Source organism: Rosa chinensis, chromosome 1, assembly GCF_002994745.2.
Source record: "Rosa chinensis cultivar Old Blush chromosome 1, RchiOBHm-V2, whole genome shotgun sequence".
In the NCBI taxonomy this organism is placed as follows: domain Eukaryota; kingdom Viridiplantae; phylum Streptophyta; class Magnoliopsida; order Rosales; family Rosaceae; genus Rosa; species Rosa chinensis.
In genome coordinates, this window is record NC_037088.1 from 10,555,039 (window position 1) to 10,580,015 (window position 24,977).

The window sequence follows — 24,977 nt, forward strand, 5'->3', positions numbered from 1 at the left end:
GTTGGATCGGATGGGCATGGATCCTCACCCGTGTGAGATGGAGTTATGAATCTGGAGATGCAGAATCGAAGACGAATCATCGAAGGAAAAGAGTAGGTTCTTCTTTGTTGTTCTTTTCCTCAATTGTATTGATCTGGTTAGAGAAGGCTCTGGTTCAATCACCATACAATCAAGACAAATGCGTTCAGTGCGAGAAGGTCACACACTCCCTCTTGCTCTCTCAATTCACACTGTTCTCTTAACTGGCAAACCTAGTATTGGATACGTTCTTGCGTTACGAGTTTGGATTTTATATATTTGGAGTCTAGTTGATTGTAAAAGTGCCAAGGCTAAACCTTGATTTCGGTCCGTCAACTTAATAAGTCATATCCCTATTGCTATTCGGGTTGCTATTCTGAAGGTAGTTGCTTTTCCATTATACTACTGTGAATGGGGCCTGATCTTAGGGAAGCAATGTTTATATTTTTTCGACAAAGTTACAGGGACTTTTAGCCGTCTTATAGGCAACCCGATTTGAGCAGAGAGAATATGGGGGATTGATATCTTCCCATGTAATCACTTTTATTGTTCTAATGTATCCATTATGGGTGACCTGTAATCATTAACGGTTTAGGTTTTCTTCTGGTTTCTATAAGTTTACCAGTTCTGCAATTCTTTAAGTTCATCAGTTTACCACTTCTTCTGGTTTGTTTTTCTTTCTTTTATATGTGTTGTTGCAGTTCTATATTCACTGTGGATGTTGAGTATTATTGAGTTCTCAAGTTTTGAATGTAATCTGAAGAGTGATAGGCAAGCTGTTTTCAATGTGAAAGTTTAGTTATTTGAAATTGGGGTGTACGTGTACGTGTGTGTGTGTGTGTGTGATTACTGAATTCACAAAAGGGATAGGAAAGGAATTTCTAAGTTCGGCATTTCAGGTGTGAAAATGTTTATTGAGCATGAACTAGTGGAAGAGTCATTAGTCATGTCTTAATAAGACACATGCCTATTGCTATTCTGGTAAAAACCAATTTGTTTGTGGATTGAAACCAATTAAATTGCTTCATGGTTTTGATTTGTTACTGTCAAATCTCCTACTTTTGATTTCTCGTTTCTAGATATTTAGGGTTTGCTAGTAATTCACTGACATTTAGTATGCAACAACACTATGTAGAATTTGTTATCTAATACTATCAGGATAATTATATTTGGAAGTAGAAGGCAAAATTTCACAATACAATTGTACGGCAGGTGAGGGTTCATTGATTATTCTAGATTCCAGAAGGTAGTATAGAATACCCTTTTGATTTCATTAGCTTAATTATGTCAAACTGAAAAGGTAGGACTTCCATCTCTGTGAACTGTAAGACCATTACTGAGGAAGTGTTCTTATAGCTAAGACCGTATGTTGGCTTAGCAGTTACTTTAAAGTTAAGGATGGAGTTGAGAATTTAACCAAAGAGCGTAGGAGATTAGTCCTAATTACTTTTTATGGACTAATAAACTTGAAAGCTTCAGACCCTCTTAGAGGTTCATCCGGTGAATGATTCTCTTCAGTTTGTCTTGTTGGAAAATTTTGGTCTGCTATAGAGCTATAGTTAACTTTGTTTCGCCCACCCTTTTTCAGCAAACGACATGGAGAGTGAGCTCTCTGAATTATTGCTTCTTGTTAAATTGGTGATATTGAATTATAAAAATGGAGGCTAAGTGCATGATTGTGTTCTGTTTCGTTGTGGCTGGTATCTGTTCTCCAGTCAATGGGTACACTCAACATGTTTATCAGGTTTTGATTGACTTCATTGATACCTCCAATTGTGTTTAACCTGGTCAAATAATAATATGTATATATTTTGTTGACCAATACATCAGAATGGTCTTTGTGTTCAATTTGATCTATGATTATTTACTGGAAGCCACCTTTTTTTCCATAGTGGACTATCAAATTATAGGTTCCCAATAAGGGACTGAAATGAATGAGGAAAAGCCTATGTAGGCTACTTGCCAAAAGTGTACTTTTATGCCTCTTAATCTTCCTTCTTAGATCTATAACCAGATTCCTGCTATTGGTAAGGTGGTAGCTTTCTTCTGCTGCATAAAATAATAGTAGTAATAGTAAACAAACATACGTTCAGATTGGAAACAAGATATTTTGAAATATTATGCAATAATAATCTCACTGGAAATTTTCTTGATTTCGCTCTTAGCTTCTGTGGAAAGTTAACAAGCTCATTAATCTTTTTCGCTTGGGCAGGAGGAACTAAAATCTGTTGAATGCCTCCAACCTGCTTCCCGATGCTGCAAAGAGTATGTTAGTTTTTCAATTACCTTTTGAAGGCACCTAGTTTTAGAGTAAAAGGAACTAGAATTGAATATCTTTCAAATTTGTTTGTTCTAGCCATGTAAGAAAAATGAGGTGATTCTCTTTATATAATGTTAGTCATCTTCTAGAAGATTGAATATGAATATTTTGCAGGATTGCTGATTTTGTGACTGCGAATCCAGATCCGTTAATACCAATGTAAGAATATCACCAAATTTTTGTAAAGTTTAGTTTGCATTATGTGCATTGTGATCATTATTTTGTATTTATCTGTAAAGCAGAAATCGAAAGAAACGACAATCCTGTTGCTTTTGGAAATGGCTCTGGACCTCTGGTACCATCTTCTCTTTACTTTTCATTTCTTGTTTACCATTTTCAAGAGAAATGCTGCTCTACTATTAAGATAAAATTGCTTCAAACAAAGAAATTGTTAGCACTATTGAACTGAGAACAACTTCCCAGCAAATGTAAAATATGTTGTGCTAAAAGATCATGAAGCATTTGAGTTCTTTCTATACATAGAAATGTGGACTCAATCTTCTTCCTTAGTCCTCAATTGTGTTTCTGAGAGTTATTACTTATCCATATGCTCAGTCTTGGGTCATTTGTTAAGGAAGTATGATTTTGATGATGCCTAAAACTTACTGTTATTGATGGAAGTAGCAGTAAAGCTAGAAAACATTTTGTGCTTGGTTCCTAAAATAACAAGATTAACCTTAACATTTGATTAGCAGTATCGTTGGCCTCTTCTTTTCCGTCCTCTGTAATGCAGTATCAATCAATTAGACATAATGCCTAAACTTTCTAATAAAGCATTCATGAGATTGCTCGTCTTTCTGCATTCGATGAGGGGTGTCTCCAATTTATACTAAGATAGTCAGGCACAAAGCATCTTGAAGTTTCTAAATTTTTAAATGCAAAAGAGCCAGATGTTTTACCTTTGAAGTGGATTTGCAGGATTTGCGAAAGCTCCTTCGTACCTGCGTTAGCTTCTGGTCTTCTAGTGCTGTTTCTGCATTTGGAGGATTTGCTTTATGTGGTTAAAGCCAAACCCCATGATCGCAGGATGATGTGTGACTCACCGATTGTGCAAACTAAGTTGAGCCAGTAAGGCTGCATTCTTGTTCTTTGTAGTTACTCTTTCTTGTTTTAGTTATATATGCAGGGGATCGTTCCTTTGTAATGATTTCTTCTTTGTTCTTTGGTTGCATTTTGCAGAAATGATTCTCTCTGTAAATATTCTCATTCTAGCATCTCATGTGATTCTGAATTTCAGTCAGAGGTTGTGAAAGATGACTCGTTGTCAAAGGTAAGTACTAGTGCACATGTTCCAGGCAAATGCTTTCAAATTTCTAAAATGTTCTGTTGGGAACCACGTGAATTCGATTGATCTGGAAATGAATGAATTTGTTCTATTCATTTGCAAGTGAAGTATACTGTTATTTAATGAAGATATTTCCAGGTTAGTTTAGTAAATTTAGGACATGGACGTTCTCTTCTAGGAATTTGCATTCCAAAACCGCTCAGAATTTGTAGAGCTGAAATCTTTGGAATTTGAGGAAATCATGTGGGTCGTAGCACGTTCTAGGAAAATCTTTGTTGCTTATGGATTATGCGTAACTTGGTCCAAAATACTAACTACATATGACTTTATTCTCATTGTTTGTAGTATGTTTGGTTTTTCTTTAGTGGTCAAACTACTGTTCCTAAATTTGGTATTTTGTTTGATTTTTGGGTGAGTAATCTTGATGAAGGTATTGAATGACTTGGATCCTGCAATAAAAGTTCATACCCGACAAGTTCCAGCTTGAACAGGATGTAAGCTTTTTCCCTGGAAGCAACAAGCAAATTATGTGTCTCTTTTCTACTATTTTGTTTGTATTTGTAAGTGGTTCATGTGAAAGTTTAGGAATAATAGTACTTGACAAAGGAATTTCTTTTAAATTTCAATAAGATGTTGTTAGCTAGGAGGCAGTTGTGTAATTGCATCAACTAGAGGGATTCATATTCGATACGGTACTTATTGGTATGCTAGACCCATTTTCAGCAATCCTGTATTGTCTTTGAACTGTCGTGAAATTCCTCATATTCCACCTAGTGAGCGTCTGATTGTTCAAATCCCCGCCAGTATCTTAGAGCTGTTATATATTTAAGGACATCTTTGCCATGTGTCACCAATGGATGTGCTTCTACTATAGGTACAAAGATTGGAATAGTAGCTGCTTGAAGAAATAGAGCTACATGCACTATGCCAAAAAGTGCATCAGACGACAGAACTGTTCTGTCGTCTGAACGAACAAAAATGTGTCGTCTAGTACGGTGTCGTCTCTTGGGGGCATCAGACGACAGAAGTGTTCTGTCGTCTGATTTTTCAGACGACATAAAAAAATAAAAGTCTTGTGTCGTCTGATGAGTTTTGCATTTTGGGAACATTGTGATCTGTTTCTTTAAAAGCATTCAAACAACAGTTTTGTATTGTCTGATAAACAAAACAACCACAGTATTTTTTAAATACTATTGTGTGAAGCATATTTGCAAGACTTATTTGTGTGGTCTGAATGCCCTTAAATAAGAAATATGAAGACTCTTGTGTAGTGTCTTCTCTCATACAACAGCATTTAAAGGTTGTGCTAATTTACTTTAAACGACAATTATATGTGGTCGTAAAGAGCATCAGATAACAATTAAGTGTCGTTCTAGGGTACATACATACGACACTTAAGTGTTGTGTGAAAGGTCTTTTATGAGGTCTTTTTATATTGTCTGTGATTGATTCCAACCACACTTATTTGTTGTTATTATACGTTTTAGCCAACACTTTCGTCTAACTTATGTTGTTGTTTTGCCCTTTAGACTACAATTTTCTGTCGTCCCAATGCCAAAAAGACAATAGACTTCTATTTGATTTTTGTGTTGTTTTTGTTTAGCTGCAACCACACATTTTGGTGTGCTTTTGTTGGAGCTTGCAATTTTCTATTGTACCAATGCCAAAAGGACAATAGAATTCCAATTGGGTTTTGTGTTGTTTTTGTGCAACTGCAACCACACATTTTGGTGTGCTTTTGTTGTAGCTTGCAATTTGAGATAACACATATTAGTAGTTCCCTGTTACAATTGGTATGCATGCATTCTGGAAATTAAAATTGCCCATTCATGAAAGTATGAAACCCACATCCAAAATCATTCATTGCAATTTCTATTAATCCACCATTGTCTTATGTACACAACCTAATCATGAGCATCGATCAGTTCAAAATGTCCCATATCTACTAATCTGAATCTGCAGACAAGTCCAAATGCTTAATGAATGAAGAATCTACTAGACACAAGTTAATAAAGGAACTACCTAGCTACACTGCTGTACCAGTTTCACAATCTGATCATGAATTGAATCACCCGAATCATAGAAGTGGTCATAGAAAACGGAAGGTATTCCAGGCTGCGTGAGTATATATGCATAACCCTGCAGATAATATGCACATAGAATGAAGTTATATTTGCTAGTGCTTTTAGTACATTTATGTCTAGATAACTATCACATACTCTGAGCTATTGATGTTATTAAAGAGCTTCTTTACCTCCATCTTTGATAGATTCTAGGGCATCAAACTATGAGTTAGTATAGCCACACTAAATATAATTAGATAAACTTTCACACGTGTAGTTTCAGTAAAAGGAAATAACTAAGGTGATGCTATAGACAAAACACCACCTAAGCAAAACAAAAAAAAAACCCAGCAGGTTCTGACAAAAATGACTCTTTAAACTCAAGAGTCAGTACTAACCAAAACCAAAACTAAATAGCAGACTCCAACGAACATAACCAAAACCAAAAATAGTTTCAGCAAACTACACCTAACAACCAAAACAAAGCACAAAAATCTACTAATTGCAGCGAACTTCAACAAACATAACCAAAACCAAAAACAATTTCAAACAAGTACAGCCAAATGGTACGTAAAAAGAAACTCAGACAAGTTACAGACATATAAAAGACATAAAGTTAGGGAAGAACCAGTATTTTCAGAAGACATAACCACATCTCAATAAGCTCCACTAACACCTCATAAGACTAAAATCTAAGATACCTGTATTCAAAATCATGTGCCTCTAGGGTAGAACCATATGCATGTAGTGAAAATTAAGGCCAGCATGGTATAACTAAGGTAGAAATGTATAGTTTTACTGATCAGTTAATAAAGTGGGTGGAAAATAAATTACCATTTGAATGGAAAAGAAGTTGGGGATCAGCCTGCTCATTCTAGGATGTTCCACAAATGTCGTTAGTTAACCATGAGATGGCTGAACCCTCACAGTTGCTAGAACTCGGTCCTCATCTGTAAAGAGAACAATACAAGTAAAAGAAAAGCTGAATTACCTAAATTGTCTTCGATTTCTGAAGACAATTCCATTTTCCTTAAAGCCTAAATAAGCTGCAGTTGCTACACAAGTCAAAACTAACATAGCCTAACATGCCTTTTACAATTACAAGTGCTTATCTGAAGGTTTTGAGGTACTATAGGAATTACTAAGTAAATCTAGGGGAAGATGGATGATAGAAAGACCAAAAAGAATGCTGAAAGCTAGCTCATTTCCGAGGTTATCTAAAACCAAAAAGCTAAGCTACCATCACCAATACAGGTTTACTAATTTGCTTCCTGTCACAACCCTTTTCAGTGAAAACTTCATATTGCATAACTAAACCCATAAACATTTGCATTTGTGGAGGTAAAACAGCAATACCCGAATTAGTACTTTACGGCTGGTAATTGACTTGAAGAATTAGACAAAAAATCCCAACTTCTGATCAACTATGTAAATCTAGTTCATCATATAATGACACTATATACCAAATCTTTTTTATATTACTTGCAACCGTATCGTTGTTTGTCTTCCTCTTCCAGTGAACTAATCATAAACTCTAATCATAAATTTAGATGCATAGCTTAGTTGGATGATCAATAGCAAACCTGTTGTCCAACAGCATATGTTGGTAGCAGTGAACCTCCCCATGATTCAAAGCGATACACATCTAAGTAATTTTTCTGATACAAAAGCAGTAGCAATGGTTCAGATAAAATTTCAAACACTACAATTATTTGCCAACCACATAAACATTATATGTAGTATGTAGTGTCAGCCCCTCACAATTATTTCCCTGCTTTCTTTCATCCAAAACTCTCACAAAATCGATAACACAAATCACAATTGAATTCCATACAACCAAATCTAAATAACAGAGAAATAAGTTGAAAAAATTCACCTCAGGAACACTTTCAGCTGCTTCAAAAAAGCTTTCCCTATCTGAAACCCAATAACACTGTCAGTGAGTATAAAATCCTAACAAATTTGGAGAACCAAACCAAATAGTACTAAACATTAAAATGTGAATAAAATCAAAGTAAAAACTTAAGATTTCAGAGTTTTCCATTCAAAACGATGAACTTAAGCATTTACTAAACAATACTAAAATAAATAAAAATTCATGTTTGTTGACAAACATATGAATTTGAAGTTTGCTGACAATTTAGTAAAAGATGGAGCTTTATCATATTGTTAATAGAAGAACTCGGATAGAATCAAAGGTACATGCAATTAAACAAAATATTATGATGGACACATGCCACCAACAATAAGATTAATTATCAAAAGTATGATGAAAATTTGAAATGTAAGGTGCAAAACTATCATGATTAAATTTAAAAAGAACATATATATGAAAACCTTCAACTGAATACACCAAATACTAAAGCAAGTAAATATCATCTTATTAAATTTTGATTTACAGATATAACTATATAAGGGTACTCATGCGGTGCAACTTTTTATTTAAGATTTCCTTTAACTCATATAGCTTATCCATGACTTACAATGTATCTGTAAAAGAAAGAGTTCCTTAATTGGACAAATATCTTTAATTATAGGCATACCTTCTCAAGTTGGCTTACTTCATTAGCTTTAGCTACACGAAAGTTAAGTGCTTCTTCTTTTTGAAATCTGCTTGAAGTATTGAAGAAAAGAATAAAACCAAATTTATCAAAGTCAAACAAAATCCAGACTCGGTGTTTTAGTATGGCCAAAATTTTCACATTACCCATACCAGAGAGCAACTAATCAAATATCTTATTGAAGATGCACATCCTCGCATGCACCAAATGTATTGAACTGAAGTGCACTATCTCTATCCCTTTATACTTAAATGAAATATAACTGATAAATGTACTCAACACCATATTTGATAGAAGAATCCTATAAATTAATCTTCCCTTTAAAGTTCATCTAAATATGCACATCTGTTTTCTCAAATAAATAAAGTAATAAAAATTATGCTGACTCATTTGAACTTAATGCTCTTGGCAGACCAAAAACAAAAAAAACAAAAGAAAACCTAATACTCTTGGACACACATTTATCTTCTCAAAGACATGGAAACCTATACACATAAACTAGAGTAGATAGATATTGTCCCAAAAAAACAGAAAAAAGAACTAGACCAAATAGATACAGGCAATATGTTTTAAAAGGCCGTTACAAACCTGTGGTCCAAAATGCGCTTTTCTGCTTGTGAGGTGGAATTAGCAAGAGATTCTGATAATACTTTCAATTTTTCGACCTGCAATTTAAAAGAGGAGAGTTCAATAGTAATATGGAAAAAGAAGATTGTTCATTATTAACTACGCACATGCAGTGCCCCTCAGAGGAATCACTCAGTTTCCAGATAAATGAAAAGTACGGCGTTTAGATTAACTATTATAGTATAATTCAAATTTTGTGTCTTAATATTTGCCTATTTGGTACTATTTTTATCCATTGCAACCAAGAAATGCTTGTTCTAGTGCCCTTTTACTGGATAGCTGAAATGACATCAAATTGGGACCTTTTCAGTGTGCAGCTCAGGTGAGTCCCCATTGTTCAAGGATTTCTTCTTTAGTAACAGAGACTCCAACCTGGAACATAGTTGAATTTCTACGAGTGCTGCTTTTAAATTCTGCAAGGAAATTAGAGCTTTCAGTTTTGATGAGTCACAACTTCTTTAGTTATATAAAGAAATAAATTTATATCAACACAACTGTATCAGGTACAAGTATCACTAATGGTCAGGTTCAACTGCCTGAACCGTACAGGTAGTTTAGCACAGCTGAAACATACTGAACCCAAAGAGTCCATTAACTTTTTTTCCTTCCTTGAAAATTTAACTGAGACCATGTTTGAGAAAACTGATTGAACATGGTCCACTATTCAAACAAAAGGACCAACAGAAGTGCTTAGTTGTGAATAAAGAGATAAAATACAGCAAGCGAAAATGTATGTTGTGCCTTTTGATGTGATAAATGGGAGCACCTAATATTAAATGGTTATTACAGAGGCATAGAAAAATTGGAAGACAAATTAGAACAAGCATGCACACAGAAATCGGGTGCCTTACTAAAATGGAAATTCAGTTGGATCATGTATAAAAATTATCTTAAACAACATTTGTGCAGTACGGATCTGTTTATATGGATTTTATGCTCATTTGCCTATGCAGGAAAATCAAGTATACCTCTACCGTTGCATCTTTTGCTGTCTCCGATGAATTGTTACAACTTCCACTTAAAGGCTGCTGCAGTGTCATCAGTTTATCAAGTTCCTCCCTTATGCTGCAGGCTTCAGCATCTATTCTGAGGGCATAAGGTCATAAAACCACGAGCAAAAAGATTAGGCGAAAGGTTGAACAGAGCATATACCGCACTCAAATATCAATGCAGACCATTTAAGAATCAAAACATGTAGCTGGAAATGTCAAGCATTCATTAAAATGAGGTCAAATAGAGTATATCCAAACAAAGTTATTGATATACAATATATTCCATACTGAAGAACATAATAGTTAAACAGAGAAAAAGGCAAACCAAGAAATTAGAGGTCTGGAAAGAGAATTGTGAGTTATTATACTAAGAATTGATAATCTAAAACACGAATCAGTTACATTCCTACTGATGTCGCTAAAAGCAAGCGCATAATTTAACCCTGAAATATCGTTAGTAGTATAAGCAAATAGGGATCGTTCTATCCGGGGATTGAGGGTACACCTGTAATTGTGTAACAAATAAAGAAAAGTATTATTTACAAAAATAAAATAAAGAATATAAATATATACAATTGTATAAACAAATAAAGAATTAAAATAAAGAAAAGTATTATTTACAAAAATAAAATAAAGAATAGAAATATATACAAGTAACAAAATAAAAGGGGGGGGGGGGTTTAAGAATTATAGAATTGAAAATTACGATAAATAAAATAAAGAAAATGTAAAAACATATATACAAGGGTGGAACGCAAGGAACAAAGATCAAAACCACATCCATATGTAAGAAATCCAATTACAATTCCTATAGTTGATTTTAAATGTCATGAGAGAGGAGTTGATCATGTGAAACATTCGAAAGCAAATGAATTCCCATTTTTTACTTTTCAATGCTAATTAACCTAAGCGAAAGCACCTAGATTAATCCTATCAAACATGCAATCAAACCCTAGAAAGCTAGTCAATCATGTCATGTTTAACGCATTACACATAGAGAAAGGCTATCAACTCAAGTGTACAACTTAATATGGAAAAGTCCACCTAATTGCAATCCTCTTTAATTAAATTCGGTCTTTGTACAAAACCTTTACTACTTTGATTCAAGTTTACACAAAACGAAAAATCGATTTCATGTTCTTAAACCTAGCACCATTCATATCAAAACCCTACGTGTTTGCAACCACATAAGATTAAAATACAAAAGTTATCTATAACGCAAATTTAATTAAACAAACTCACATAAGCAACATAAAAATCAACATATAGAAATCACAACTTTAACTCAAAACATATAAACGGGCTTTAAACTTTGCCCTTAACATTATTTGTTAACTAGAATTCATAGTTCTACAAATCTAAACAAAGAAATCCAAAAGAAATTATAAGGAAAAAGATAGAATTACACAATGAAGGGAGTGGATGATGAAGAGCTTGAGACGTTGATCTTGAATCTTTAAAGCAAGACTTCACTATCACGGCACAAGGTGGATGATGACGGCTAGGAGGCTTCATGGCTTCTTCTTCTCTTCTTCTCTTTGCTTAAAAATGCAAAAACTTAAAACTAGAGAATGAAGAGAAAAATGGAAAGGAAATGGAGAGACAAAGAAGATGAGATGGATGAAGGAAGATATCTTGTGTCTTTGTTTTTGCCTCTATTTATAGGCTTCCAAGCAACACTATTTGACCTTTAAACAAATCATAATGGGTTAGGTTTGAGCACTTAAACACTTGATGGATTTGTTAGGTGAGAGCATTTAAACACTTGGTGGATTTGTTAGGTGAGAGCACTTTCTGCTCCTTTATTCCTTTAATTTTTATCTCCACTAAGAACTCAGATTTAGCCTTCGACTTCTTCATATGAAATTATCCACCATGAGTGTATATTACTGTGGTAAAATTTCAGAATTTATTGCCATGTGGTTGGGCCGGAAATGCTGCTGGACCTCTTACAGGTCCAGTTTTCCAGTTTTGCTTCTGCAGAAAATTGGACTGATTGTTTGAAGGCTTTCCACTTCTATCTGGATCTTGCACTCTTCATATGAAATGTTCCTTTGGGTGTCTAGAATGGATCTGGAAGGTTTTAGCTCATTTGAAGTTCATTTGGTTAGGCGGCCGCTCCTTCTTCTTTGCTTGGCTTGGTTTCTCCTAGCCGGAGTAGGAATATGTGTAAAATTGATCTTTTAGTACATTTCACCTTCATCTACTCCAATGTACCTTCATCTTTGCTCCCCTTGGTGTTCGCAAGCTCCTCTTTCCATTTATGAGTTCATTTCCACTTTTTAGCTCGGAAGTCCTGAAAATAGAAACTAATAAGAAAAATATAAACTTTCCTAAAATGAAAAATGGCAACTTTCCTAAACTGAAAATGGAAACTTACTAAAAATGATAAATAGAAACTACAAAAATATAAACTTTCTACAAATAGGAACTTTCCCAATCAAAGAATGGAAACTTTCCTAAACAGGGTTTTAATAAGGAAATAACGCAAGAAATGTAGGGAAATGCAGTTAAAACGTCGCATTAAAATGCTCCTATCAAATTCCCCCACACTTAGCTTTTGCTAGTCCCTTAGCAAAATCACACTAAGACACACACTAAGACTCAACGAAAATTAAAGACTCTACAAAAACAATGACTCTATTGCCCTTTAACTTTTGTCTCAGCAATCTCTTACTTTCACAACACCAAGATTAGCACTCAACCAAGATTCAATGTTAGGCATTCGAGAGTTAATTGAAACACATAATTTACACATACTCAAGTAGGACTTGGGTGTAACAATGGTGGTGGGTTCTATTAAGCATGTTTCAAATAAGTATGATCCATAACCTCACAAGGTATATCCACTCTTTCTTCTCTCAGAATTCGAGGCAATGCTTAAAAGCTTATAATCACTCATGTATATGTGAGAGAACATATTTAAAGGCATTCAAGTAGCTCACATATATAAGAAACGAAAAGCACTTTGTGAATATTTTTTTTTTTTCAAAAGATCTCATGAAGGATACTAATTACTTGCACAGATGGACCCAAGCCATAGGTTCAACTCTTGTAACTCATCTCCACATCAAGGGCTGTCCCATCTTAAGGATCAAGAAGGTCTTCTCAAAGGTTGTAATGGGGCTAAGGCTCAAGGTTTTAAGAAACAAAGGATAAGGAATTTAACAAAGTGTCCTAAAAACCTAGCAGAGCACATGTAGATGTAGAGATCTCAAGAAATCCACCAAGGCATTGCAAAAACGTCACTTTCCCTAGAGGTAACATAAAAGGGCCTAATGTCTTCATGTTGGGCCAAATCTTCATTGTAAACTTCCCTAGAACTATAGTGGAATGGACAAAGGCCAAATTTTTCTGTAGTGGGCCTTCAGTTCAAAGTAAACTCCAAAATCACTAAGTATGGGGGACTAAAATCCATAAACATTTTTCTTTCTTTTCTTTTCTAGCCGTACACAATTTTTTCATTTCTTTTCATTTTTCACGGCTTTCACATATTTTTTTCTTTATGGACAAGTCTACCCCCACACTTGAACTTTCACCTCTTCTCAATTTTCATCCTTAGCACCAAACCCACATAGTATGTCTCAAAAAATAGCTCCACTAAGTTCTTAGAACAAAGGGTAGGGTTGTAACTATACTAAGCTTCATGGTTGAGGGTTTTAAGGGTGATGAATGAAAGGGCTTAATGTAGGCTCAAATGGGCTTATCTAGGGGGGTCCCACGACGGGCACGATTAAGGACACAGGTTTATTTGGCAATGGTGGTAATTCCTACGGTGCCTCTATCCTTTCCAGAATCAGGGCCATGTATTGATAAAACGTCTCAACAAGCACAAGAGCGAATTCTAGCATTCTCTAGTCCATCAAACTTAATCTATAGCAAGCAATCAATCAAAATGAAAGAATAATGAGATCATCAAAACATCGCCAAGAAATTAAGAATATGTTTTTCATTTATCACTCCAAGAAAAAGGGACATGGGCTCAAATATCTCACATGGGCTTTATGAATCAAAACTCATCTTAGCATGCTCATATTTTCTGTACCAAAGTCACGAAATCCATATCCACTACAAGGCACATATTTTTCATATATCTCAATTAATCAAAGAATACCATTTTAAAGTCATCTCAATTTGTGATCCTCTTTTAATCATGATTTCAGAGATATAGAATCATCCTAGACAGTTGAAAGGGCATCCTAAGACTCAAAACAAAAAAAGCAACAAATTTTTTTTTTTTTTTCAACAATTTAATTTAATTTCAACACTTAGGTACGGGAACAGGGAGTCTCGATGTGCAATGGGACTGAAACAGCTACCCTTTTTCAAGACTATGTTTAATCCAATATACCTTAGTGTATCACAACATCAATTAAAAACACAATAAAAACACAATCCAACATCAACTATTTTTCTTTTTTTTTTATATACTAACTACTAAAAACACAATAAAGCAATAATCCTTCCCCCATACTTAATTCATGCATTGTCCTCAATGTATAAACAAATATAAATCATGCAAAGCATAAATCAAGCATAGAAGAGAAAGTTAACACAACGAAACCTAAAACAACTTAAAATTCATGAAAATAAAATAGAAGGAAGAGTTCAAGAAAGCAAATCTGCGTTTGATGTCTCCTCCACAGCTACAATTGAAGTGGGTTGCCTCCCATGCAGCGCTTAATGTTTAAAGTCTTTCAGCCTAGACTTGTACCTCCATTTACTCCTTTGGAGGAGCGGTATGCGGGCGAGTGGCAGCCCTCTTGCTGGTTTCAGCCTCCTGAGGAGGGTCCTCATGGTGTGATGCAGTAGCGTCCTTGCGAGGAAACCCAGGAGGATAACTCTGCAAGTTATTGACTTCCTGAGCAAGCTTGTTTATTGCAGTGTGACAGCGGATCAAAGAGAAGTTCATCTCAGAGATGTAATCGATCATGCATGTGACTCTCCAATCTGTCACCATAATACCATCGCGGAGAGAGGAGCGCAAATCATCAATCGAATCCGATAAGCTTTCCAGGGTGGCCACAGGTCGAGGAGCACGAGCAGCTGGTGAGGAAGAAGACTCTCCGGGATGCAGTCTGGGAGAGCGACGAGGCAAAGGAGGGGGACTGCGGGTACGCTCACGGATAGGATGATGGTCCCCTGGACCAGTAAGCCCAGCTCTAGTGGCCGCTTGACGACCTTCTTCTTCCAAAGAGAGAACACGGCGTTGATTGACGCCCCTGCGAGGGGTAACCTTGGTTCGAGCCATGAGGAAGTAGAAGAAATTTGAAACTGCACGCTTAGACAAACCTTAGTAAAATCTGGAGGAGACAAAAAAGGATGTATATGTAAAGCACAAAATAGGGTAGAAATCTCAACAGGCACACGGTTTTAACAAAGCTTCTCCGGGAAGGAGAGGAGTTATGACAGTTCACGGCCCAAGAAACTCCCCCACGTGTAAATATTCCTTTCTTTTCCTGGATTTATGGCATGCTTTCGGCTATAGCTTGTCTGTCACGGATCCTCGAATTCGTTTGATTCCCCCACGTGTCCTCCACGCGCCAACAGCTTTTCCGTGTTTTCGGGGGACTTTAATCCAACGCGTAGATTTAATCTCAGAGATTGTCCATCCAACGGTGGAGATCTGCTCACCCGTTCTATAAATAGGTGCATTCTGAGGGAGCGACTGTTCACTCCAAAAGAAAATTCTTCCGAGTTCCAGCCTTTCTCTCTCAACCCTTCAGCCTTTCTTTCGAAACTCAAATCCTTTCTTCATCAACATGGAACCACGAACTCTGCAACTAATGGAGTTACAAACCCAGCAACAAATGGAATTACAAGCCCAGCAACCAACCGAGGAGGGAGGAAGCATCCAAGCAGCCGGGAGTAGTGCCAACACGCCTATCAGGCCGACCAATAACCGGTGGACTCCCACACCAGATCAACTAAGAATCCTCCAGGAGCTTTACTACGACAGGGCGCTTAAGAACCCAACTCCAGAGCAGATTCAAGGGATCTGTCTCTATCTGAAACCGTATGGGCAGATCGAGAACAAGAACGTCTTCTTTTGGTTCCAGAACCTCAAGGCTCGTGAGAGGCAGAAGTTGAGGGAATTTCGGAACGTTCGGGTTGGTGGATCTCTCGATCTCAATTTTGGATCCACTAGTTCTACTGATGATGGTAGGTCCATTGATCTGAACTTTGCTTCCACTGGTTCTACTAGTACTGACAGATCCATTGATCTAAATTTTGGGTTACGTGTCGGCTATGGTGTTGATGGATCGATCATGGAACAACGAGGAGAATATCACCAGGAGATTGAAACCCTTCCACTATTCCCCATGCATGGTGAGGACATCTTTGGCAACATGAAGACTACTTCCGAGGGAGGTAGCGGTTATGGCGGTGGCTCTCGCATTTCCCTTGAGCTCAGCCTCAACTCCTACGGAGATGTAGACATGGCTTAGTATAGTGTAAAATTTTTTTTTATTTTTTTATTTATTTTTTTTTTGTAAATAGCTGAATTTAATAAGACTGAATGAATGCAGCCATTTTTTTTTTTTTTTAATATATAGGACTCAAAATGAAAGACAAAAATATTTATAGGACTCAAAATGAAAGAAAAATATATAAATCTCTTCCCCCACACTTAAATATTGCATTATCTTCAATGTAATCAATTAAAAGCATGCAATGAAATAAGTAAGCATAGATAGAAGACATTTACGAAAACAAATCCTAAAATAAAAACAATAGAGAAAAATTGAAAAATAAAAAGAAATAGGGAAAGAGAAAGCAAATCTGATTATATTCTGAATTGGGTTGCCTCCCAAGTAGCGCTTGTATTTTACGTCTTGCAGCCAGACGGTACCTACATTAAATAAAGTTAGTAACTATAATTAACAAAGAAATACAAAATAAAAACAAGTATAACTATTAATTACAAACTACAAGTATAATTAACAAGTATATTGTACATAAGACACAAGTTAAGTACACAAGTGAGTATAAAACGTGAAAAGTATTTTTACAAGTTTAAAGTGTGAAACAACAAAATAATTTACATGTATAGAGTATTCACAAGTATTTCTTTTGTTATAAACATTATTGATATCGAATCAAATTCTAAGCGGTAAATCAAGTAGACGTGCGGCCCAAGTATAGTCGCCTAGACACAAACTCCCTTTCAAATCGTTTGGGCAACCTTACTGAAATGGCCAGGTGGGGGAGGGCGAACACGAGAGGAAAAATCCATTTTGGCATGAACTACTCCCACATTGTGGTTTATGCCCATTTACAAGCACTTCTGGATTCAAAAACCCGTCATGAACGTTGTCCCCTTCCTAGACACCATTGCACATAGGTTTTCTTACTAAGATGAAAAAGTTCATAAGTGTGAAGACAGTTCAACAAGTGTTAATAAAGGCCGCCCTCAACCTTAAGGGACCTGAGCTAGGTACCAATAAGGGGTTTAGGCCAATATTAACAAAAGAGACTTCACCTATTCCTCTCAATTTACAACCTACAATTAAAATTCATGTTCAATAATATAAATAACATCCTAGTTAATTTAAACTAAGTTTCAAACAATTTTTAAACAATAAATATATACAATAAATGACACAATTTAGCAAGTGATTTTTCAATCCCCGGCAACGGCGCCAAAAATTGATGTCGCTCAAAGCAAGCGCATAATTTAACCCTGAAATATCGTTAGTAGTATAAGCAAATAGGGATCGTTCTATCCGGGGATTGAGGGTACACCTGTAATTGTGTAACAAATAAAGAAAAGTATTATTTACAAAAATAAAATAAAGAATATAAATATATACAATTGTATAAACAAATAAAGAATTAAAATAAAGAAAAGTATTATTTACAAAAATAAAATAAAGAATAGAAATATATACAAGTAACAAAATAAAAGGGGGGGGGGGGGGTTTAAGAATTATAGAATTGAAAATTACGATAAATAAAATAAAGAAAATGTAAAAACATATATACAAGGGTGGAACGCAAGGAACAAAGATCAAAACCACATCCATATGCAAGAAATCCAATTACAATTCCTATAGTTGATTTTAAATGTCATGAGAGAGGAGTTGATCATGTGAAACATTCGAAAGCAAATGAATTCCCATTTTTTACTTTTCAATGCTAATTAACCTAAGCGAAAGCACCTAGATTAATCCTATCAAACATGCAATCAAACCCTAGAAAGCTAGTCAATCATGTCATGTTTAACGCATTACACATAGAGAAAGGCTATCAACTCAAGTGTACAACTTAATATGGAAAAGTCCACCTAATTGCAATCCTCTTTAATTAAATTCGGTCTTTGTACAAAACCTTTACTACTTTGATTCAAGTTTACACAAAACGAAAAGTCGATTTCATGTTCTTAAACCTAGCACCATTCATATCAAAACCCTACGTGTTTGCAACCACATAAGATTAAAATACAAAAGTTATCTATAACGCAAATTTAATTAAACAAACTCACATAAGCAACATAAAAATCAACATATAGAAATCACAACTTTAACTCAAAACATATAAACGGGCTTTAAACTTTGCCCTTAACATTATTTGTTAACTAGAATTCATAGTTCTACAAATCTAAACAAAGAAATCCAAAAGAAATTATAAGGAAAAAGATAGAATTACACAATGAAGGGAGTGGATGATGAAGAGCTTGAGACGTTGATCTTGAATCTTTAAAGCAAGACTTCACTATCACGGCACAAGGTGGATGATGACGGCTAGGAGGCTTCATGGCTTCTTCTTCTCTTCTTCTCTTTGCTTAAAAATGCAAAAACTTAAAACTAGAGAATGGAGAGAAAAATGGAAAGGAAATGGAGAGACAAAGAAGATGAGATGGATGAAGGAAGATATCTTGTGTCTTTGTTTTTGCCTCTATTTATAGGCTTCCAAGCAACACTATTTGACCTTTAAACAAATCATAATGGGTTAGGTTTGAGCACTTAAACACTTGGTGGATTTGTTAGGTGAGAGCATTTAAACACTTGGTGGATTTGTTAGGTGAGAGCACTTTCTGCTCCTTTATTCCTTTAATTTTTATCTCCACTAAGAACTCAGATTTAGCCTTCGACTTCTTCATATGAAATTATCCACCATGAGTGTAGATTACTGTGGTAAAATTTCAGAATTTATTGCCATGTGGTTGGGCCGGAAATGCTGCTGGACCTCTTACAGGTCCAGTTTTCCAGTTTTGCTTCTGCAGAAAATTGGACTGATTGTTTGAAGGCCTTCCACTTCTATCTGGATCTTGCACTCTTCATATGAAATGTTCCTTTGGGTGTCTAGAATGGATCTGGAAGGTTTCAGCTCATTTGAAGTTCATTTGGTTAGGCGGCCGCTCCTTCTTCTTTGCTTGGCTTGGTTTCTCCTAGCCGGAGTAGGAATATGTGTAAAATTGATCTTTTAGTACATTTCACCTTCATCTACTCCAATGTACCTTCATCTTTGCTCCCCTTGGTGTTCGCAAGCTCCTCTTTGTGTTCGCAAGCTCCTCTTTCCATTTATGAGTTCATTTCCACTTTTTAGCTCAGAAGTCCTGAAAATAGAAACTAATAAGAAAAATATAAACTTTCCTAAAATGAAAAATGGCAACTTTCCTAAACTGAAAATGGAAACTTACTAAAAATGATAAATAGAAACTACAAAAATATAAACTTTCTACAAATAGGAACTTTCCCAATCAAAGAATGGAAACTTTCCTAAACAGGGTTTTAATAAGGAAATAACGCAAGAAATGTAGGAAAATGCAGTTAAAACGTCGCATTAAAATGCTCCTATCACCTACACACAGTGCTGGGAGTTTCATTAATAGATTCCAAGTTATTGTGAAAATCATACTAAACTAGTTTGGACTTTCATATTCATAAGCCTGAATTCCCACATTCACCCACCAACACTACTTGAAGTTTCATCAATAAAAAAGCATGAATTCCCAAAAACATGGACATGCACACTACTTGGAGTTTCATCAATAAAGTCCAGAAAATTATGAAACCATACTTAACAACTTCAGAGTTCCATCAGTCCAAAGCATGAACTCCCATGCATACCCATACAGAGAGCATCATATATACATACTCATGAAAGTATAATGCTGGTTCATTAGAATCCAAACATGAAATAGTCACTTCAATATGTAAAAACTACCACTGCATATAGAGAAACAAATTTGACTTCTCTAGCCATAAACAAGATAACAGAGCAGTTATTTCCATTCAGAATATAATTTAGTGCACTAAACATTTAGCTACAATGATGGAGAAATGATGAAATATTTTCATCTGCTGTAATGTAAAACTGAAAAATATAACAGTCATGCAGCAAAAGAAAGTTTTATTCCATATGGAAGATGGCAATTCAATCTACGGAGAAATAAACAGAGTTTTTTCTGGGGCCTGGGAACTTAAGCCTTCAAATGATGATATGAATACGTAACTCATGATCCTTGAATATATAGAATATAACTTTTGGATCGAGACTTGAAAATCTCAAGAACAAAATAGCCTGTAGCTCCATTACTAAAAGAACCAGACAATTGCATCACACTAGCAAACTTATTAGTCCCAACAGCTCGAGTACATGTCAGGTCTTGAGCTTTATAGAGCCCTGACTCAAAACTGAAAATATAGGGCACGCCCTCTTTAATATTGTTATGTATAGAGGCATAGTCTTTAATTGTCCTCATGTAAATGCATGCTGAACTGATCCAGTAATCATATTATTGCCCCCAAACTCTATTTGATGAATGACTAAACCCATTGAAGCTTTAATTCAATTGAAAGAAGAGGTTTATAGTAGATCATATAGATAATATGGAGAAAAAAGCCACAGATAATGATTGATGATGCGAACCCAATCCTCAAGAAATACTCACACTCAGCCCAAACCCATCAAATACCCATCTCAATTCTTAACTTTCCGTAAACCAATATCAAGACAGATATGAAAATATAGAGACTCAAACCCAGTTATGCAGTGCTGCTAAAACTAAAACTAAAACGAAACTAAACAATGGAAAGCAAACCCATTACAGAAACTATAGATAGTTAAAACTCTGTTTTGATCAATAGCAATACACACGAACCCTCAAACACAACCCAGAAAACCCAGACTAATCGCATCAAAATTGATAAAGAAAAGCATGGGAAGAATTAAAGAACTTTCAAGTATAATAAACAAATAACCATAGATCGCCCAAATTAGTGATCGAAAAATGAAAAACTCAACCATAGAACCCTAGATTCACAGTGTAAGTGAATAAAATTGTACCTTGATTTGGCCAGAGAAAAAAACCAATGAGCAAGACGGCCAAAGTTCTCAACTTTCTCCAAAGGCTCCATGGACGGAGTTCTCAGGAAGCATCTCAAGGCCGTGGCGGCAACAGACTATTCAACTTGGCCGCTGGCGAAGGCTTCGAATCCAAGGCCATATAGAGGAGATCTGAAGGCGGAGACTCGTTCTCCTTGGTGGCTATATGCTTTCACGGAGGCTTGCCAGACCCTACTGGGGCGGCTCCATCGTCTCCCGTAAGAAATTGTGGCGCAGATAGACTTCATCTCCGTCAATTTCAGAGAGAGACGGAGAGGATTGTAGAGAGAGAATGTGAGATTCGGAGACACAGACAGAGGGAGAGGGAGAGGGAGAGTAGGGTTTGGAAAGACAAGGGAGCGAGAGAGAAGGAGAAGAGAGTTGGTAGATCTTCTACTGAAGTGGCCAGATTTGATAGAAATATGATGAAGAAGTTCAATCTTAGCCAACAAAGAATCGAGAGAGTGAGAATCGAGATCTGAGAGAGCTGAGTGAGAAGGAGAGAGGGCTCGTGTTTGAGTTTTCCTCACGGTTTCTAGGTCGAGCTGAGAGAGCCCGAGTGAGAAGGAGAGAGAATGAGTGAAGGGTCGAGGTCGATCTCTACAAGCACAGGTCAAAATAATTAGAAAATTTTAAAAGAAGCTCCACACTCGGACAACATTTAAATGTTGTCTGAATGTCGCAATATTTTCTAGTCAACTAGGGCTTGGTTATTTGAGAGGGAAAAGTACCAAATCAATTTTTGGATATCCCTCCAAATTTGAGATAGGAAATCACCACCTTCTACAACTACATAAATGTGTTGTCTGAATGCTCACCATTTATCCAAATTTGAGATAGGAAATCACCACCTTCTACAACTACACAAATGTGTTGTCTGAATGCTCACCATTTTTCCAAATTAAACCAGTATGGTTTTAGTGTATATTCAGACGACAGAAAAAAAAATTATGTCGTCTGAAAAACTCAGACGACATAAAACAAAACTTATGTCGTCTGAAGTGTGTCGTCTGATGCACTTTTTGGCATAGTGATGCTATTCTGGAAAATGCAATTGAGAAAAATGCTACTAAATTCTCCAGTCCAGCATGCCTTCCTTACAATGTATGTTTTTTAAACATTGTTTAATTTATCCACTCTATTTCAGCATTTCCCAAATCATCAGCTCAACAAGCAAGTGAAAGTCCTAAAAGTCCTAAAATTAACCTAGGGGACATTTTGTGAATTTTTGACTTTTGGATTCATAGCGGACTAATATGTAGTTTGCGAGCAATGTGACATTGTCCACTTAATGTTTTTGATATAAATCATTTATTTTTTAATCTTCTGTTACATAAAACCTATGTACAGGCTCAAGAACTCCTAAGCAATATTGCTGCAGTGGAGGTGACAATTTCAGAACTAGAATAGGAGTTGGTTGCATTGCATTTCCAACTAAGTCAAGAAAGAAATGAAAGAAGGCTGGCAGAATATTGTCTGAGGCATCCATCTCCTCGGTCAATGTCTCCTCGACCGTCCAGCATTATGAAACTGCCGGTATAATGTCTTGTCATATATTGATCTCATATTGTATAATGGCCTGGCTGAAATAGAGTAATATTGCTCATTTTATGGATGTTGTCATTGATATCGTTCTCTGTGCTTATTTAGATTTCATCTTCCAGAATGTCTGCTGACCACCCGAGGTGGGTATCCAACTGGGGGATTAACAGCACGTGCAATACAGTTGGGAAGTAAATCTGTTTTACTGGCACATGCCGTGCACATGCAATCGTTTAGATATCTGGGAAGTCGTCCTTGGCTTGAAGACATCAGATCTGAAGTGTGGTGATTTTCGGAGCAGAACATTTCCCACAAGTCGCCGTTGGCAAACATCGGCCCTCAAATTCGATCCGATAGTTGAAAGGAGCACTGCGCTCTGGGTCCAAAACCGCGTAAGTGAGCTACCAGTTGACGATCCATCTCCCATCACTTGTTTATGGTACGTTGCTTTTCAAATTTGATTGCATTTAGATTCTCAGACCCAAGAAGGGTTGAATCGCCTGCGCATGATACTATGGAGTTGTCATACCAATGAAAAGATCTAAAACAAAATATCCAAAGGTGTTTTAGCTGAACTACTATTTATAAATCGTTTATTTGATTTAGAGATGTAAAGATTCTGAAAAGAAAAAATGTGTTTTAGAAACTTGTGATACAGCATATAATGATATGGGTGAAGATTGCGCAAGCAAGACACTGGCACTTATCTGAATGTAATATGGTGTTTTTTCTGTGTTTCATTTACAGAACTTGTGGTTGTTTGCCTATTACTCTATTAGTAATATATGTATGGGTTTTTTACTTCAACAGTGTCTGAACTCTTCGAGCACTTTTGAAATGATACCTGAACTTTCGAAGTTATCAATGTGATACCTGAACTCATTTTTTCATATCAATGTCATACCTGCGGTCGATTTCCGTCACAGAACCGTTAACTATGACCACGTGAGGGACAAAATAAGGGTTAAAATGGCCTTTCCCACTTCCTTTAGTTCTTCACGGGATTTTTTACTTCAACAGTGTCTGAACTCTCCGAGGACTTTTGAAATGATACTTGAACTTTTAAAGTTATCAATGTGATACCTTGACTCATTTTTTCGTATCAACGTCGTACCTGCGGTCGATTTCCGTCACATAACTGTTAACTATGACCACGTGCCCAGCACGTGAGGCACTTAATGAGATTAAAAGACTAATTTACCCTCAAAAGTATTGTTTTTTTTTTTTTTTTTGCTTTCTTTCTTTCTTGTTTTTCTTTTTCGACGTCTTCTTCCCTCTGATTTGTCCCCTCCGATTAGAAGCCATGGCCGCAAATCAGATCTCACCTTCTCTCTCAACCACCCAACCATTTCCAAGAACTACATGACTACAACCACATTGAACTCAGCTAGATCGATATGGCTGCCTTGCAAAAATTCAAGCTCCTCACCACTCAATGCCCAGTCGTCGCCTGAAGCCCCACGCGCAGCCCATCCGCCAGCCCCGTCATCCACCTCCGCCGCCGTAAAACCCTCAGATTGTTCCTTACCCGCCCCGACCTCCGCCGATTGCCTCGCCGGAGTACCTCGTCCTATGCTCCCACTAAGTACTGAAATTACAGCGGCAAATAACCAAAGGCCGGTTCTTTTTTTGGACAAATTGATTAGAAGCTGGAATCAGTGAAATGATCATTGCCCCATTGTTCGATAAATCATATACATATAGATATAGTTATACACAGACACGCAGTCGCGGAAAAATTAGTTTTGGGTTTTCTCCCATCATCACCATCCTTCGCCTTTTCGTCGCTGTTGAGAGAGAGAAAGAGAGTTGCAGAGAGAGAAAGAGAGTGACTCTCAGTCTCCTTCATTTTTGCAGATTTTGATTTAATTACAAAGACACGAACTATTTTTGAAATTCATGAACTTATGTTGTGATGTTAGTTGCGGTGAGGAAGCCGAGTGCCACGACGACGTGGCCCGCCTCCGTCATATCTCCGGCAAGCTGCACAAGAAGGTTTGGATTGCCGCCGGCCATATTCTCTCTCTCTCTCTCTCTCTGATCCCTCTGTTTGAAATCTTAGGTAAATTCCAAGTCTCATATCTGAAGGCCAAGAGTCATGAAACCGTCTACACCGCTCCGGCCTGCAATAAATTCAGAGAAGCAAAGCCATCGAGCAAGTTGTGCTTGGAGAACTCCGACGAGATGGAGTCCTCGACAGTGTCCGTCCATCAGAGAATTAGATTCAATTTTTGCTTT

General features: G+C 36.4%; 2 protein-coding genes across 6 annotated transcripts; one reads left to right on the top strand and one right to left on the bottom strand.

Moving 5' to 3' along the window:
- Nucleotide 1: 1 nt before the first annotated feature.
- On the top strand, nucleotides 2–10,351 carry LOC112182089. Of its 4 annotated transcripts, none has more exons than XR_005804810.1 (7): nucleotides 2–197; nucleotides 2,231–2,283; nucleotides 2,453–2,497; nucleotides 2,581–2,633; nucleotides 3,257–3,406; nucleotides 3,518–4,117; nucleotides 9,828–10,349. XR_005804810.1 is itself a non-coding variant. In XM_024320520.2 (7 exons), the coding sequence occupies exons 4-7, from the start codon at nucleotides 2,617–2,619 to the stop codon at nucleotides 9,873–9,875; spliced, it is 306 nt and encodes a 101-aa protein (XP_024176288.1). In that variant the 5' UTR covers nucleotides 2–197; nucleotides 2,231–2,283; nucleotides 2,453–2,497; nucleotides 2,581–2,616; the 3' UTR covers nucleotides 9,876–10,351. The 4 variants fall into 4 exon arrangements, 2 of the variants coding, with proteins under 2 accessions (XP_024176288.1, XP_024176286.1); XR_005804811.1 differs by lacking the exon at nucleotides 9,828–10,349 and having other exon boundaries at nucleotides 3,518–3,608; nucleotides 4,040–4,647; XM_024320520.2 differs by having other exon boundaries at nucleotides 3,518–3,608; nucleotides 9,828–10,351.
- LOC112182090 lies at nucleotides 5,528–21,813 on the bottom strand. 2 transcript variants are annotated; one of them, XM_040512795.1, is made up of 8 exons: nucleotides 21,159–21,813; nucleotides 9,843–9,960; nucleotides 9,177–9,287; nucleotides 8,836–8,912; nucleotides 7,563–7,599; nucleotides 7,270–7,344; nucleotides 6,521–6,636; nucleotides 5,528–5,762 (listed from the first exon to the last, which is right to left on the bottom strand). In XM_040512795.1, exons 1-7 carry the CDS (start codon nucleotides 21,227–21,229, stop codon nucleotides 6,619–6,621), a joined length of 507 nt encoding a protein of 168 aa, XP_040368729.1. In that variant the 5' UTR covers nucleotides 21,230–21,813; the 3' UTR covers nucleotides 5,528–5,762; nucleotides 6,521–6,618. The 2 variants fall into 2 exon arrangements, with proteins under 2 accessions (XP_040368729.1, XP_040368730.1); XM_040512796.1 differs by lacking the exon at nucleotides 7,270–7,344 and having other exon boundaries at nucleotides 21,159–21,811.
- Nucleotides 21,814–24,977: the final 3,164 nt, after the last annotated feature.

Coding starts and splice junctions, on each gene's coding strand:
- LOC112182089 (XM_024320518.2), top strand. Junction 3,407..3,517: donor GTGCAAACTAAGTTGAGCCA/GTAAGGCTGCAT, acceptor TGCATTTTGCAG/AAATGATTCTCTCTGTAAAT. Junction 3,609..4,053: donor AAGATGACTCGTTGTCAAAG/GTAAGTACTAGT, acceptor ATCTTGATGAAG/GTATTGAATGACTTGGATCC.
- LOC112182090 (XM_040512795.1), bottom strand. CDS start 21,229: ATGGAGCCTTTGGAGAAAGTTGAGAACTTTGGCCGTCTTGCTCATTGG. Junction 9,961..21,158: donor TTTTCTCTGGCCAAATCAAG/GTACAATTTTAT, acceptor TTATGCCCTCAG/AATAGATGCTGAAGCCTGCA. Junction 8,913..9,176: donor CTGAGCTGCACACTGAAAAG/GTCCCAATTTGA, acceptor TTTAAATTGCAG/GTCGAAAAATTGAAAGTATT.